General features: G+C 38.9%; 1 protein-coding gene across 9 annotated transcripts in view; it reads left to right on the top strand.

Annotated features, from left to right (window-relative positions):
- Positions 1–16,595, top strand: part of CARMIL1 (capping protein regulator and myosin 1 linker 1) — a 321,864-nt gene that overhangs the window by 257,435 nt on the left and 47,834 nt on the right. For all 9 annotated transcript variants that reach the window (XM_055570803.1, XM_055570804.1, XM_055570809.1 and 6 more), the window contains 5 exons: positions 1,056–1,184; positions 2,069–2,200; positions 9,842–10,017; positions 13,537–13,624; positions 16,411–16,560. In XM_055570803.1, the coding sequence (XP_055426778.1) occupies positions 1,056–1,184; positions 2,069–2,200; positions 9,842–10,017; positions 13,537–13,624; positions 16,411–16,560 (675 nt within the window). The remainder of the gene's footprint in view (positions 1–1,055; positions 1,185–2,068; positions 2,201–9,841; positions 10,018–13,536; positions 13,625–16,410; positions 16,561–16,595) is intronic.

The following is a 16,595-nucleotide window of genomic DNA, read 5'->3' on the forward strand; positions in this document are numbered from 1 at the left end:
GGGCATGGGCTTCAGTAGCTGCAGCTCCCAGGCTCTAGAGCACAGGCTCAATAGTTGTAGCGGGCTTAGTTGCTCTGTGGCATATGGGATTTTCCCGGATCATGGATCGAACCCCTGTCTCCTGCATTGGCAGGTGGATTCTTTACCACTGAGCCATCAGGGAAGCCCCCCAACCCCCCCGGCCTTTTTTTTTTTTTTTTTTGAAGAATAGACAACCTGCAGCTTTGATCAAAATACTGGAGAAACTTTTAAAACCACACCGTAGTTGTCTTTTTCTTCAGACATCTTAGCTTTGTTCATGTTTGTCTCTATGCATACAAATATCATAGAGTATAATCTTACCCTTCTGTACTAGTTTTTGTCCACAGTATTTAGCTGCCACTTCCCTTTGGGTTTTATGGTTAAATCCATGAAACAACTGAAAGTGATTCAGATGTAATTAACCTGGGAGAAGGACCTTAAAGTGATAGAAACTAGATGTTATTAACTTTATTATTGCCTATGTTAATATAATCAAACTTCAGCTTATGCTTTTATGGTGGAAAATCATATGATATAATTGAACTAATTTAAAAAATTAAATTTCCAGGGATGTTTCGATTTCCGTAATACTGGGACCAACTGGCTGTGGGCATCATTTTGTCATCTCAACTGTCTCAGAATTGTACATCTCCTTTTTCTGTTTTTTCAATGCTGAACACCATGTTTGACTTGTAGAGGGTACTCAATAAAAATTAATAAAGGAGAGTTACTATCAAGCAAAAAAGTCACTGAGTAGTATGAGATTCTGAATCATCAAGAAATGTTCAGTTTTGTTTTACATGCTGCATTTCCTAAGGCAGGAAAGGGGACCACAATGCCATAAACATTTATCTGGAGTTAATGTTGCCAGAGGTTTCTTGTAGAAACAGACAAATTAATAATTGCTATAAGCTGCCTTCTCAAAGCTTCCAGTTAGGAGACGTTTTCATCCTTGTTCATTCTGTGTTTCCTTCTGTCTGAATATTGGCTGTGCTGACTGGGGTGCTTGCTGTCATTTTTATGGTGTGGAGCAGATGATTGACAGAATGTGTGTGAAAGTACAAGATCATCTCAACTCCTTACGAAGCTGTGAGGGAGATGCTGTCCAGGAAGATTTAAAATCAGCAGAAAGACTCATGCAGGATGCCAAGAACTCTAAAACGGTGAGTTTCACTTCTGGCTACGTGAGAGTCTTCTGTAATGAAAAAGACTTTTAAACTTCAGTTTTAGAAGCTACTTCTAACTTGCTTTACCTTTCTACTCAGTTTCAAGGTTACTAACAAGTGGCAAAGTGAGCTGAGTTAATCTTCGCCTCCTTTCTGTACCCCCATGCTAGTTACTAATAATCAAAATACATTCGTCCCTCGGAATCTGCAGGGTATTGCTGCCAGGACCTCTTGCAGATACCAAAATCTGTGGATGCTCAAGTCCTTTATATGTAAAATGGCATAGCCCAGATGGGCCTCTGTATCCAGGGGTTCTACAGCCTCTGATACAGATGGCCGGCTGTATAGAATTTACAGCAGGGGGTGCTGTGACTCACAAACGGTGTAATCAAGTCCTGCGTAACCTCAGGAAGGTGGCAGGAGTTTCAATGAGTAACAACTCCTTGGTGGTATACTGCCAAGCTGATAGCATGACACTCCCTTCTGTCACTTGTAGAAGGAAGCTTCTTTCAACTTAGAATTTTTTCCCCAACTGTGACTTCATAGAGAAAGGACTAACTGGGAATCAGAAAGCCTGGGATCTGGTCCAGGCTCTTCTATTTGAACCACACAATCATTGAATTTTATGAGTAGGAAGAAAACTGTGGATTAGTCAGATGCTCTCACACCCCAGATGAAGACATTAAGGCACAAACAGGTAGGGTACTATTCCTTTGCTCTCAAAGGTGGACCTGTTCCGATCTGTGTAAAGGGTCTTACATCAAGACTATCTTAGATTATCCCTAGTATTTCTTCACCCTTTTTACTAACTCTGCAATGACTTTGGTGCTTATTTAAATCATTATTTAATTATGGAGATGTTACTTTTATTTTTCTTACAGCTGTTACCAAATTTATACCATGTTGGTAGTGTATCTTGGGCGGGAGCCAGTGGTTTGTTATCCAGTCCAATTCAGGAGACCCTGGAATCAATGGCCGGAGAAGTTACAAGAGTTGTTGATGAACAACTCAAGGTTTGTGGTTTCTGTTATTTTGCAAAGTGACATTTTTATGCCTTAAGTGTGCATGATAGCATTTTGTACCGTGCTACCCTATATTTTGTAGATGTATGTGTAGTGAAGTTGAATACTGTGTCTTTTCTAGCTTCATTTATAATTTTTGGAATAACTTTTTTGCATAATAAGATCAAGTAAAACCTATCATATTCAATTTTGTTTTTGATGGTAAATCTCTAACTGTATTTCACATATGACAGGTTGCCACTGATAGGAGAATGATTGATTTCTGCTTAGAAAGAGAAGTCTGATTCATGAAAAAAAAATCTTCTGTTGTTACGTTTGATTTAGAGACTGGGAGAGATGACAGGTGCTATGCTTATAGCACCAAATTGCTGCTTGTATGGAAAGGTTACCACTAGGTAACTAGATAATAGTCTTTGCAAAGAGCTGCTTGAAAGATTAGGAAAGGGATTTAGAATGAATAACAAGGCACCGGAAGTAGCAGAGACTTGTTTATAGGCTCAGAGACTGAAAAAACAGCCTCTGAAATTTAAGTGGAGAGAGTAATGTAAGGCCAGTGTCTTCTTAAGGGAACTTCAAGAAACACCTAGAGCAGCAACATTTCATTTTCAAAAAATTTCATCATTTCCAGCCTGCCTGTTCAAGGATGCCATATAAAGACCTTGTCTAAATTTCTGTGTTTATTTGGTCCATTTTCTTCTGAGAACACAATTGCTGTAACTTGGATTTGATATGCAACTTAATCATAACTTTGCAACATGCTAATTACTCTGTTTATAATTAGCACAGAATGTTATAGATTACTTAGGCATTTAAGTCGCTGTCTTTCTGTGCACATAATGCAGAGACTCTTGAGTGTTATTTTTATTTTCTTTGATGGTGGTTATTGTGAATACATTCTGAGCAAAGAAAAAGGGGTAGGAAAACAACTGGTTGGATGGTACAGAGTTCTAGCAGGTCTGCTGCTGCTAAGTCACTTCAGTTGTGTCCGACTCTGTGCCACCCCATAGACGGCAGCCCACCAGGCTCCCCCGTCCCTGGGATCCTCCAGGCAAGAACACTGGAGTGGGTTGCCATTTCCTTCTTCAATGCGTGAAAGTGAAGTCGCTCAGTCGTGTCCGCCCCTCAGCGACCCCATGGACTGCAGCCCACCAGGCTCCTCCATCCATGGGATTTTCTGGAGGAGCCTGGTGGGCTGCAGTCCATGGGGTCGCTGAGGGGCGGACACGACTGAGCGACTTCACGTTCACTTTTCACTTTCATGCATTGGAGAAGGAAATGGCAAGGTCAGTTGTTACCTAATAGCACTCGTTTTATCCTCCATGAAGGATCAGATATGTTAAAAGGATACTTTCTTACACATTTAAAATAAAGTCATCTCTGTTGCTTAGTTACTTCTGACTGTAAAAAATGAAACTACACTTTGTGAAACATTTAAAGAATAAAAATCACTTGAAATCCCAGAGATAGCATTATTCTTAATATTTTGGTGACTTTCCAAACATTCTGTGTCTATACAATTTTACATATATGTGATCATACTACACATACTTTATTATATTTGGTACAATATCAGGAAGACACTTCTAGATTAGTGAGTACTCATCATTTTAGTGGCTGTATGGTGTCTCATTGCAGAGACATATCAGTGTCCTGGGAAAGTGGCAAACCTCCTCTGTGTCTTTCCCTTCATGCAGAACCCCTCACATTTGACACCTCTGGTCACCAGATGTGTGGGTGTTTTCCCCAATCCAGCCGGGTGTCCTACTGTTTAACTGCATTCAGACACTATCTACCTAGAGATCCCACTGGTTAAGGGCTCAGACCCTCAAGACTGCCCCCGCCCCACTTCAGATGCCAACTGGGAGTCCAGGTTGTCACCGAACTCCTGACCAATTGGTGATAAATCCGAGGTCCTTGTAACCTCACCTCTAGGTCCATTAACTTGCTAGAGTGGCTTCCAGACTCAGGGAAACACTTATTTATGTTTACCAGTTTATTAAAGGATATGATAGAAGATATAGATGAACAGCCAGATGGAAGAAATGCTCAGGGTAAGGTGTGTAGGAAGGGACTTGGGGCTTTCGTGCTGTCTTGGGGCGCACCACTCTCCCAGCACCTCCACGTGTTCACCAACACAGAAGCTCTGAACCCATACTGTTAGGGAAGTTTCATGCAGACATGGTCTGTCATTAACTCCATTTTTAGCCCTGGTGGGACTGAAAATTCCAAGCTTCTAATCATAACTTGGTCTTTCCAGTAACCAGTCCTTATCCAGGAGCTACCCAGAGTTACCCCAATAGAACAAAAGACATCCCACCACCCAGGGAATTCCATTGGTGTCAGGAGCCAGGATCAGAGTGCAAATATTAGAACAAAATATTGTTAGTGTTCTTATCACTAGTGTGATAGTTTTTATCTCCTAGTGTTCTTATCACTTAGGAAATTACTAGAGTTTCAGGAGCTCTGTGCCAGGAACTGGGGGTAGAGACTAATATATATTTTCTATTATCTCACAGCCAGCGAAATTTATTTTCTAATTTCTGATTAATCCTATTAGGATAGATTCGTATCGTTGATCCATTCCTAGGTCAAATGGTACACACGTTTTATACATTTGTGTATATTCACAAACTGTTCTCCGCTAGTGTACCCAACTGCTTGTTTTGTCACATGTCACCACTACTAAGTGTGTTAACCTTTTAATATTTGTTAGGGTAATGGGGTAAAAAATATCATTTTGTCCTTTGGATTTCTTTAATAACCAGTAATACATCCAATAATTTTATTATCCATTTGTATTTCTTCTTTTGTAAATTACATATTTGTATCTGTTGCCTAATTTTTTCCTTTAAAGTACTGGTAAGAACTCCTTATATGCTAAGAATGGGCTGGCGTTTAAATCAGCACGAATCACGGCAACTCGAAGTTGCCCATCAAATGGCTTCTAAGGGCCACGATTTCAATTGGTCTAAGCCACGAGTTATCCCTTGAAACCTGGGCCCATTTCCTTCCCAGTGCACTGAATGGTTGGAACTGACTTGCCAGTCATTCTTGGGAGGGAGTAGAAGGCAGAGGTCTAAACTAAAAGGCATTTGAATTTTTAAAAGCCTGAAATAATAACATTTTTAAGACTCAAAATATTTTTCTGTAAATAGACATTCCCCACATTTTCTGAGGCTGACCTTTCTGACCCCTTGTCTTTGTCACCAGTGTTCTCCGCTCGTCACAGCTTCCTTATCTGCATGTGGCATTGCCTGCTCTTCTCATTCTCAACTATCCCTGAGGTCCCAGGCTCCCAAATGCCCTGCTTTTTCTATTCCCCACTCCCTTGTTTACTTTCAGTCGTTTTGAGTTGCAAGTTCCCTTCCCTTCAGGGACTTCTGGCATGAATGGAAGCAAATCCTCATCACAGCATCTTAATTAAATGTTACTCATTAATTTCCTTTTCACTGAGTTCACATTCAATTTTTGATACTTTCAGCAGACTGTAGGCAGTGATTTTCTTTTTTTTTCCTTTCAATTTACCTGACAAGTGAACATCATGTTACAAATAAATAATCCCCATTTGTCTATTGATAAAGCTTTCTAGCACCTTGATTTTCTTAAAACTATGTAGGGAAAAATGCATTTTTACTACAATCAATATTCAGTTTCTTAAACAACTATATTCTTATTTATTTCACTAGTAGTACAATATTTTACTTGGTTAAAAAAAGAATCCTTTCTCTGTTTCTGAAATTGAGTAAAATGTTATACTAGCAAAAGCTAAAGTGAATGGATTATTTTGTAAAAGCATGTGTTTACTATAGTGAATTAAAAAAAAAAAAAGGGACTAGCAGGCCCGGATTTGTGGCCTGGGTTTGCTACTAACTGTTTGCTCTAAGCTTGTTGGCACCGAGCTTCCTTGTGCAAAACTGTTTTGGTGTCAACATAATTAGGGAGATTTTATCCTTAATATTCGCTCATCATGTGTCTTCTCCAGGGGATCTTCCCAACCCAGGGATCCAAGCTGGGTCTCCCACATTGCAGCAGATTCTTTACCATCTGAGCCAGCAGGGAAGCCCTGTATCGTGGCCAGTGGTACACATTTTGAATTCTGAATGAGAATAATTTCAAATAGCTCTTTGAGCCATCTTTCAGAAAAAAATAGTAGTTCAGAAAAGCCAAAGAAACGACCGGAAGAGCCAATTTTCTTAGCAAACTTCCTGGAGGAGAAAAAAGGCAGGAAGTGGGGAGAAAGTCCTCCTTTGAAGAGAGGTGATATTTTCTCTGAACTGGTCTCTTTTAGGTATTTTTAAATGACAGCTCTCCTCCTGCCCCCCACCCCTTGTTTTTGATCCTAACATTTATTCCCAGAGTAATCTTAGGTGAATAAATAGGATCTGAATGTTTTAACATAAGGAAACTTATTTTTCCCTTCTGGACTTAACTTTTAGAATGCTTGTTTTGGCCTTGAAAATTCTTCATTTCCCCCAGGGTTTCAACTGTGAAATACTTCCCTGGTGAATATCAGGTTTACTGAGGAAATGAGGCCTGAGGGGCGTAGGTTGCACTTTGGCAAGTACTAACTCAGTTTGCTGGGAGAGTTCTCTGAGTTTTCTTTTTTTCCTACATTTTATATTTTCCAGTGCAAAAGAAACAGATTCTAGAGCACTTCAGTGTGGAAGTTGTATTTGCTTGTAACGAATGACAGCTAGTCCTTTGCTCACTGCAAGAATATCTGAGTGTAACTGCCATGTAAAGGATATTAACCTAGTTTATTTTACAGATATTCTAGAGGATTTCTAAATACCATTAATTGTTTTCACAGTTAAGAAATATAGACCCTTATCTTGGGAAAATACCGGCAAAATAAAATCTTATGGTTGCATTTCAAATACAGGGTGTGCTCATTCAAGTTGTCTGAAGGGAGTGCACATTGACTAACAAAATAGAGAATATGTAAGAAAAGTTAAGAAATGTGGAGAAAGTGAGAAAATTTAACATAAGCCTGCATTAGATTTCCACGAGGAAAGAAAAGGTAAAGCTATGGATATTGAAGAATAAGTTTGGTGTGCAGAAGGCCACAGGACTTGAAAGGAGATGCTGTTTAAGCACCTAAGCTGGGGGTTGGACACAAAGAAGTGGTCAGTGGCTGCATTACAAATTTATCCTGTGATCCTCCCCTCTCGCCTCTTTTTAAAGCTTTCTATTGATTTATTTGGCTGTGTTGGGTCTTAACTGCAGCACACGAGATCTTTGGGTCAGGCAGGATCTTGCATTGTGGTGCATAGACTCTCTAGTTGTGGCACCTGGGCTTAGTTGCTCTGTGGCATGTGGTATCTTAGTTCCCTGACCAGGGATTGAACGCAGGTCTCCTGCAGTGCAAGGCAGATTCTTAATCACTGCGCTACTAGGGAAGTCCCTCTTTCTCCCCTTTCTACTAGCTTGTCACTAGAAAGTCCACCATGCCTGCCTTTAGGTACCATTGACTCAAGGGAGCAGGGGATGAAAATTGTAGGTAATGAAGAGAGAGGAGGGGACACTCCTGTGGGTAGTGGGCAGGGCATTGGGAAAGGGTGGCTGGAAGAGGAAACAAAAGTAGAAGACAAAAGGCTCGAGTCCCCACATCACTTGTTCCTTGAGCAAGTCTCCGAACCCTGATTTTCTTATCTATAAAATGAGTTTGCTAAAATCTGCCCCCCTCCACAGGATTATTATGTGGATCAAAGGAAATCGTGGATGAAATTACTTTGTAGAGCATAAAGTACTACATTATATTGTTGGCCAATGTGAGACTAAAGGTGGTGGTAGGGAACTAACTGCAAAATATCTGTCGAACTGGATGCCCAGGACAAGACCCTTCTTCTCTGTAGGGTCAAAGTTATGTGACAGTTGATTTGTAGGGCAGAAAGAGACCTTAGAAAATAATTTTGTAGGTGAGAAAGCAGAGATCAACAAAGATTATTCACTTAATGCTACTCCCTCAATATTCCATAGAAATTCATGTCAAGATCTGCATTGGAAGCCAGCCTTCTTCTCTGGAGTTCATTCCAACCGAATAGCATCATCATGCTGGGGGACCTTTCAGAGAGTCATGGTTGTGTTAATGAACATGATAGAAGGCAAACGGCATATTGATACCAGTGGTTGTTCTTATCAGGAGTGCAGGATTCCATCTGGAACAGAATATTAATTTTAATGCCAACGATGAAAAATGATTTGTCTTAAACTGACTCATTTGGCATCACTTGTAGCTGTCTTGGAATAATGTACTAAGTCAGTGATTAGTCAAGAGTTCTAACAGGGACAGAGCACTGTTAGCATACAAGTGGCTTTTGGAAATTTCTCAAGTGACTTCCTCCCACCTCTCCTCTCCTGCTTTTCACGAGATCTCTATAAACATCCTGCTGCTCTCCTGCTCATCGTATGGTATCATGAGAGATTTTACTGTTGGGATTGTGCTCTGCATGTGAATGTATGAGCAGAGAGACTAGGATTTCCATAATGATGCTCCATTAGCCCCATTCATACTGGAATAGTAATGGGATCAAGCTTAACTTTCAAAATCAAGATCTCATCATGAAAATTAGCATCTCTGAAAACAGATTAATAGCATTATCTGTGATACACTGAACCTCTGTTGTATGCTAGACATGATACTGATCCCTTTACATATGTAATATCATTTAATCTTCAAAACTCCTATGAGACAAGAACTTTTTTCTTTGCCATTTTATAGTTGAGTAAAGTAAAACTGAGAAATCAGTAGCTTAGTCCAGTGTCACTCAGCTAGGATTCAAATTTAGGACTGACGCTAACTCACGTGCCCTTTCCATACTTAACAGCCATTTTATCCATCTCATGCAAATCGTTTCATTTCCCTTAGCTCACATTCTTCAGCTATAAAATGGTGATCACATGAATAGCTTCTCTGCCCATCTTCACAGATGTTGGAAGGATAAAATGTGCAGAAACATTTTAAAAACTCTGAAGTGGTATTTAAGTAGGTTTTTAAGTGTAATAATTACTAATGTTTATAAAGTGTTCATGAAAATTTTTATTATTATTCATTTTTTGATCTTATAGCAATTATAATTTTACCTAACACTGAAGCTTTTCTTTTAAAAGAGGAAAATTAGCAGTATTTAGAGTGGTTTGCTACTACTGCTCTTTTGATAGAGGTATTAAATGATTCACCCTGATTTGAGGTTTCTGATTTGTGATTTGTGAAATTGCACAGGAGTTCAAACTTGATATATTTTCCAGGGACATCTGTAACTTTGTTAGCTAATACCCAGGAGGACAGTCTGGTGTGGGGTAAATTGGTGTGTACGTGTCTTTCTAAATCTTAATTGTGAATGCCTCTACGTTAAGTAAAGCTAGCACACTATCACACTTCAGATGCCAGCACGAAGCCTGGGCAGATCTGCCAAGTGTCTGATTTAAAGTGATTGCCTGAGATCAGTGATCACCCAGCAGTCACAAGTCATCCCGGGACAGCTCTGAATCCCCAGTCTCACCCTGGGACTCTGTTGTGACCCTGCCCTCCGAGAGCTCGGCGTCATATATAGCCACCTTTCAGTTTTACGGCGGGCGCCTCCGGGTCTGTGTCCTCATCTCTCTCTCTCTCCGCTTTATGCTGCATTGCAGGCGTTGCTTGAGTCCATGGTTGATGCTGCCGAGAATCTTTGCCCCAACGTGATGAAAAAAGCCCACATTCGACAAGACTTGATTCATGCCAGCACTGAAAAGATTTCCATCCCACGTACCTTTGTTAAAAATGTCCTGTTGGAGCAGTCTGGAATTGATATCCTTAACAAAATTAGGTAGGTTTGAAATGTTCATAAACCGAGGCGCTGCAGTGTCTGTGAATGCCTTTGAGGCAGCTGTGAAGGGTGTCATTGTTGGCTTTATTCATACAGAATGTATGTAGGCGTGTCTAAGAGGCAGTGACTGTATATAGAGATAGCCATGCATAAATGTGCGGTTTTATACATTTCCAAAATTAGGTGACTGCAGCTCTGCCTGCCTTACTGAGGAATAGAAAGTTGTCTATCCTTTTTTAAGACTTTTATTTTTTTAAGAGAGGGGGTGCATGTTTGTAAGCCTTTTTTTTTTTTTTTTTTCCCCTGCTCCTGAAGCTTATCTTTCACCTTGATAAATCTAACTTTTGAAGACAGAGGTCAGTTTGCTTTCTACCACCATAATATTATGAACCGTGCACAGCCCATAAGTAGGCAAAGAGGCCCACTGTGACGTCACCATGTTTTCTTTTGGTGGGTCTGTGATACTGTGCATGTGCTAATGGTGCTCTGGAGTGTTTACATAGATTCCTGCTTGATAAAATTTGATATCAATTGATAAAATTGATAAAAGGTATAAATATTTAGAAGGTGTTGGTTGCCAGCAAACTTCCCTGAATTTTTACATAAGAACTCTGAGATGACCACCAGTATTACATTATACAGCTCAGGTAATTCTCATTATATTTTCTAGTTGGAAAATCAGAATGTGAATACATTCGGAAGCATTTAAAATTTCCCACTTTAATCACGTCCAAATCTTGATAAGAATAATTAGATATAGCAAAAATAACAGCTTCTACCTGGAGAATTGAGAGTGGTGGTGATATGTAATGTAACTCAATGACAGCTGGCAGGAAAAATGAGAGTTAAAACCAAAATATGCAAAAAAAAAAAAAAATTATCACAAAGTAGATGTCGAAGGTGAATAACCTTAAAGCTAGACTGTAGAACTTGGAGGGTTTTGGAATTCTGCAGTAACTAGACAGTCTCAGGGCTAAGATGGAGCTGTGGGGGGGGTGGGGTGTGTGTGTGTGTCTTTTAAACAAAGACCCTGATGCCTATTCAACTGAATTGTAAGACAGTTGGAACGACTTGAGAAATTAAGGCTTTCAGAGGGTTTATAGGCTCCATTGATTAGTGATTTTATGAACTCTAGCCCAAGTATGCGTCCATATTTCTGTGACCTCTAGTTTCAGAGTTTTTATTGAAGCACTTTAAATATTGAGAATAAAAAGTGTTGACCACCATTTTTTCATAATAGTGGATTGAATTACCAATAGATCATGTTCAGCATTTCCTGGACTACCAGATTCTGTCAAATATGCTCATTTCCCTTGAAAAATGGGCAAATTCTAAAAGGTGAATAGCAGTACAGAACTCCTCACTTCAATGTATCAGTTGTATGTCCACCAACTCCTTGGCTTTTTATAATGCTTTATGCTGAGTAGTGATAGGAGAAAATATGCACATGCAGACTAAGTTGCATCATTTCCTTTTAAACATTTTACAAATTGGAAATTCAGTCAAGAAAGAAGTAGAGCATCCAGTAGCAAAACAATAAAATGGTCCTGAAGCATTGAAAAATAATTGCTTTTTTAAAAAAAATTTATTTTAGGGGGTGGTAGGAGGGAGGGTCAAGAGGGAGGGAGATATATGCATGCTTATGGCTGATTCACGTTGTTGTACAGCTTAAACAACATTGTAAACCAGTTATCCTCCAATTAAAATTGAATTAAAGTTTTTTCTTTTATATTGGAGTATATTTGATTAGGGGGCTTCCTGATAGCTCAGTTGGCAAAGAATCCACCTGCAATGCAGGAGACCCTGATTCAGTTTCTGGGTTGGGAAGATCCGCTGGAGAAGGGATAGGCTACCCACTCCAGTATTCTTGGGCTTCCCTTGTGGCTCAGCTGGTAAAGAATCCGCCTGCAATGTGAGAGACCTGGGTTCTATCCCTGGGTTGGGAGGATCCCCTGGAGAAGGGAATGGCTACCCACTCTAGTATTCTGGCCTGGAGAACTCCATGGACTCTATAGTCCATGGGGTCACAAAGAGTCAGACACGATAGCTGTGTTAGTTTCAGGTGTACAGCAAAGTGATTCAGTTATACATATACATGTATCTATTGTTTTCATTTTAAGAATTGTTTTTTGATGTTATAATTTGAAATAAATTATCCCTCCCAAAGTCTGAGAGGCAGAGGGTAGGAAAGAGAGAGAAACTACTGACTCTCTAGTCTTGGAAGGAAACAAAATTCCCAAATATGCCTAAATGCATCAGAGGAAGTACTTGTTAACATTGAATTCCCAGGCCTTCTGGAGGTTTGGGGTGGGACCGAGTTATCTGTATTTTTAATAAGCGACCTGGGTAAATCTTATCAGTGGACACCTCTGGAGAATAATAGGGTATTAGATAAACCAAACAGCTAGGGAGACCTTGGTTCAGAGACAGGAATGAAAGAAACATTCTTTTATCTTTAGCCCAGGACAGTTTTTACTGTTGGCATCAAAAAGTTGGTGCTTCCCCTCTGCTCTGCCATCAGAAATGTTTCTGAAGAGACATGCAATGCAAATGATCACCTTTCAATTAGGAAGGTTTTCCCCTGTTACACAAATATACTTTCAACTTCAGTTTTAAGATTAAATCATCTTATTTTGATAACTCTTTTCCTTGATGAAAAATTTTTAGTATTATTGACTTCAAAAGCAGAGTGAAATTATGTGACAATGTTGAAACGTGGGTATGTATCTCTCCAGCACATTTGCTTTCAATGTATTTGTGCTTTTATGCACATTGGTGCGTGTGTGCCCAGGTAGGGTTATTTAGACTGAAGACACACGTGGAAGTTGAATTCTTGGGAATACCAAATAACTAAAATGCCAGCCCTCGGATGGAAACCTCAGTGGCTGAGTTATTATTAGTAAAAACTACAAGCTGCTACTTCCTGTCTGGGCATCCTTTTAAGGTTAGGCAAGAGGCACTAAAACTAAACATTTTGATAACTTCTATTCATAAAAGGCAAGGGAACAGTGAATTTTTAACTATTCAAAGTACAGTGGCAAGTCAAAGCATTTCAATAAGGTACCATTTGATTGGTTAAAAAATTGTTTAAAAGGTGAGGGATATACATATAAAAGAAATAACCAAAGCTTCACAACCAGACCATATTTTCTTAATTTACTCCAGCCCAAGTTTGTTTTCATTTATGTCAATGGATGAATTGTTCTCACTACATGGTACATATGGTTTCCATTAAGTTTGTCTTTATCCAGATGCTTTTCATTCCTACCATTAAATCTCGAATTTTGAAACTGCAGAGGCAGGTTGACATTGGTAAAGAAAGTCTATTACCTGTGTGTTTATGGCGGTGTTTAAGGCTGATTTTTGGAAATCCTTAGCCCTGTTCACACATTCTTGTATGCTATTTTCAAAGATAAAAATAGAATCACACTTGACCTTATCAACATAGCATCAAGGGTGGTGACTTTTTCCCTCTTGCACAAATTAAAATGCCACTCTGTGCTTTTGATTTTCACATAGTGAGGTGAAGTTGACAGTGGCCTCCTTCCTGTCTGATCGAATCGTGGACGAAATTCTGGATGCACTTTCACACTGCCATCACGAATTGGTGAGTGCTGTGGTCATTTGTACTGGGCAGCCTGGTTCATTCTGTGGTGATGCAGGGCGGCCTCCAGTGAGGGAAGGTGGTTGATTTTCTACATTTTATTCCTTTGTAGCTTTATAGGTTAAAATCCTAGTTTTCCTTTTTCTTCTTCATTGTTTCCAGCTGTTCTAGAGCATGTTAGAATTTCTCCAGAGGGAATGGCAGGGCAAAGCAGAAGTGATAATATCCAGAATTGTTGTTCATGCATAATAAACACAGGTCAAAAATTTGATGGGAGATGATGTTGGGACTGAAGTCTAAAACTGAGAGCTTCATTTTAAAGATTATAGTTGACCCTTGAACAACACTGGGAGCTAGGGGCAGAGACCCTCCCTGTAGTCAGAAATCCATGTATAACTTACAGTTGACTCTCCACATCTGAGGAGTCCACCAACCCGGATTGTATAGTATTACACTATTTCTTACTGAAAAAAATTCTCACGTAAGTGGGGCCACATATGTCGAACCCATGTTGTTCAGGCCTCACCTGTATTGATCTGTGCTTGTTGTTCTCTGATATTATTTGATAACAGAATATTCTTAAAAACATGGCAGAAATGAATTGTCCAAAGAGTGAAAGAATTAAATGGACATATTCTAGTGAATGATAACCATCGAGTGTCTAGGCCTTTGGATATAACCAAGGTGAAAAAATAAGATTTTCTTCAATTACAGACTGGTTCCACATCAAGGTAGAAACTCAGTAGAAGTATTTCCAGTATCAGTGCATATGAAAAATGTATCAGAAACTTCATGTTTCTCAAACTCTGAGGCACAGATGAAGGTTTTATAACTGGCTATGTTTTGTGTCTCAAAAATACTAGCATTATGATGCAGTAGAAATCTCCCAAATAAGTTATGACAATGTTTTCTCCAGAGAAAAATTTCAAGTTAATTGTGTAGGCTGAAGATACTCAGTTTTATGGCAATGAATTGAGTGATGGTGGAGAACACTGGAGATAACAGGAGCAGCAACAGCTTCTGAGGAGGAGGCAGACAAAAGGAATATTTTGAAAAATTCATTTGAGAAGAATATACGACTCTTTCTCTAAAATCTAAAAGATAAGATAGACATCTCTAGCTATTCAAAGTATTGCCTATGGACTGGAGCTGGCCAGCTAATGAAGGGTTACTAGTCCATAACAAGGTAAGTTCAGAAATTAAGAGGAAGTGTGAAGAAACTTCTAGAGCAATTTGACATGGCAATAATATCCAAACACATGTTATTTAAAACTTTTTGTTATCAATTTTTATCAATATATTGGCTTATGGCAAATTGGAAGTTTAAAACTGATTCATCACCCAGAGATTTTAAGAAGCTCTAGTTTGTAGTTCATGGCATGATAAAGAGCTATAACCTTGTCAAGAGATCACAATTCAAACTTTTTTTTAATAAGCAGAAACAAAATCAATAAAGCATCCTTTACAGAAATAGCTTGTTGATAACCATAGCTCTAGGGATGGCCTCAAAATGCATACTTGAAGACGTAAATACTAGATGTATCAGCGTGGCTGCACATGAGAACTACGCTGAAAGTTTGAACTTTTTTCACTGTTTTTGCTTTTGTCCTTTGAAGAAGTTGGTAACTCACAGTATTGACATTTTCTTTTCATAAGCAAAAAAGAATTGTGTGAATGCACTTTTGTTTTGAATTTCTTACTGTTGATTTGGATAGTAAGACCAGAGCTTAACTGCTAAGTGAAAGAAATATTTTATCTTCAAGATGAAACACTACTTTCAAAGACAGTCCAGTAACACTGTTTTCTCCAACTTTAAGTTTAGAAATGTTCCCAAAGGTTCCATGGAATTGTCAGCTGGTTCTCATCTTTGCAGAGCTCCTGGTGATGAATCAGCTCAGAACCAGAGCTTATTAATTTCAGCTCAGTTTGTTTCATCTCTGACCACTTTTTTAGATTTATCTAAAGCATAGTGTTGGTAATTAATGTCACATAAAATATAATTATTACATGAAAACAAAGAAAGCTAGTAATAATTAAAAGTTTGTTAGCAGTTTCTTTCCTTTTGGTCATTTTACAATAAGGGAGGTTGGAATCATTTTATTTCTCCTCATTATGTACTTTTGAGCACTAAACATAGGTGCTCAAAGGACCTATTTATTTCCAAGGAAATAAATAAAAATGAAAAGAACACTTCCTATTTTCTTTTATAATACTAAGTGGTCTCATTTTCCCAGTGTAAGTTATTTTTCTGGTTTAAATTTTTCTTATATTTCCACCAGTAATGTTGATGGCAACAATATTGTGCTTCACTTTTTAGTTTACATTATGCTTATCATAAGAGCAAATTGATTAGAACTGAATCTTCTGTATGCTAGTAACTATATAAATAAAGGTAGCTTCTCTGTACAGAAGGCTGGAGGGCCTCCTGATGGATATAATTTTATGATTGTATTGAAGATTGAAAGTTGAAAAAAATCACACCAGTCTCCTGCAAATGTTCATAGTATATCTTTTGGAAAACAAAAATATGTGCCTACTTGGTGCATATCTACATGAACATGGCAAAGATATATGAATTACCTTTCAAGTCTCAAAAGATGTTTGGAAGGAGGTTTTGTTATTTCTTGTTTAAAATACTCCACTTTCCAAAGAAAGAGGATTAAAAAAGGTAACTTAAGTCCAGCATGAATTTATCGAGTTGCCATTAACCAGATACAGACATTATTCTTCACAGCACCTTCTTATGGAAGGTATCTGCTGGAATTCAGTTGGTTGTCTTGACTCTATAGGCTGACCATTTCAGCAGACGTGGCAAGACCCTTCTTCAGCAAGATTCCTTGGAGATGGAGCTTGCTGAGGAGAAGCCGGTTAAACGCTCCATCATCACGGTGGAGGAGCTCACGGAGATAGAGCGTTTGGAAGATCTAGATACCTGTATGGTAAGACACAGCCTTTGGCCACACCATTATCTGCT

Source organism: Bubalus kerabau, chromosome 3 (assembly GCF_029407905.1).
Source record: "Bubalus kerabau isolate K-KA32 ecotype Philippines breed swamp buffalo chromosome 3, PCC_UOA_SB_1v2, whole genome shotgun sequence".
Classification (NCBI taxonomy): domain Eukaryota; kingdom Metazoa; phylum Chordata; class Mammalia; order Artiodactyla; family Bovidae; genus Bubalus; species Bubalus kerabau.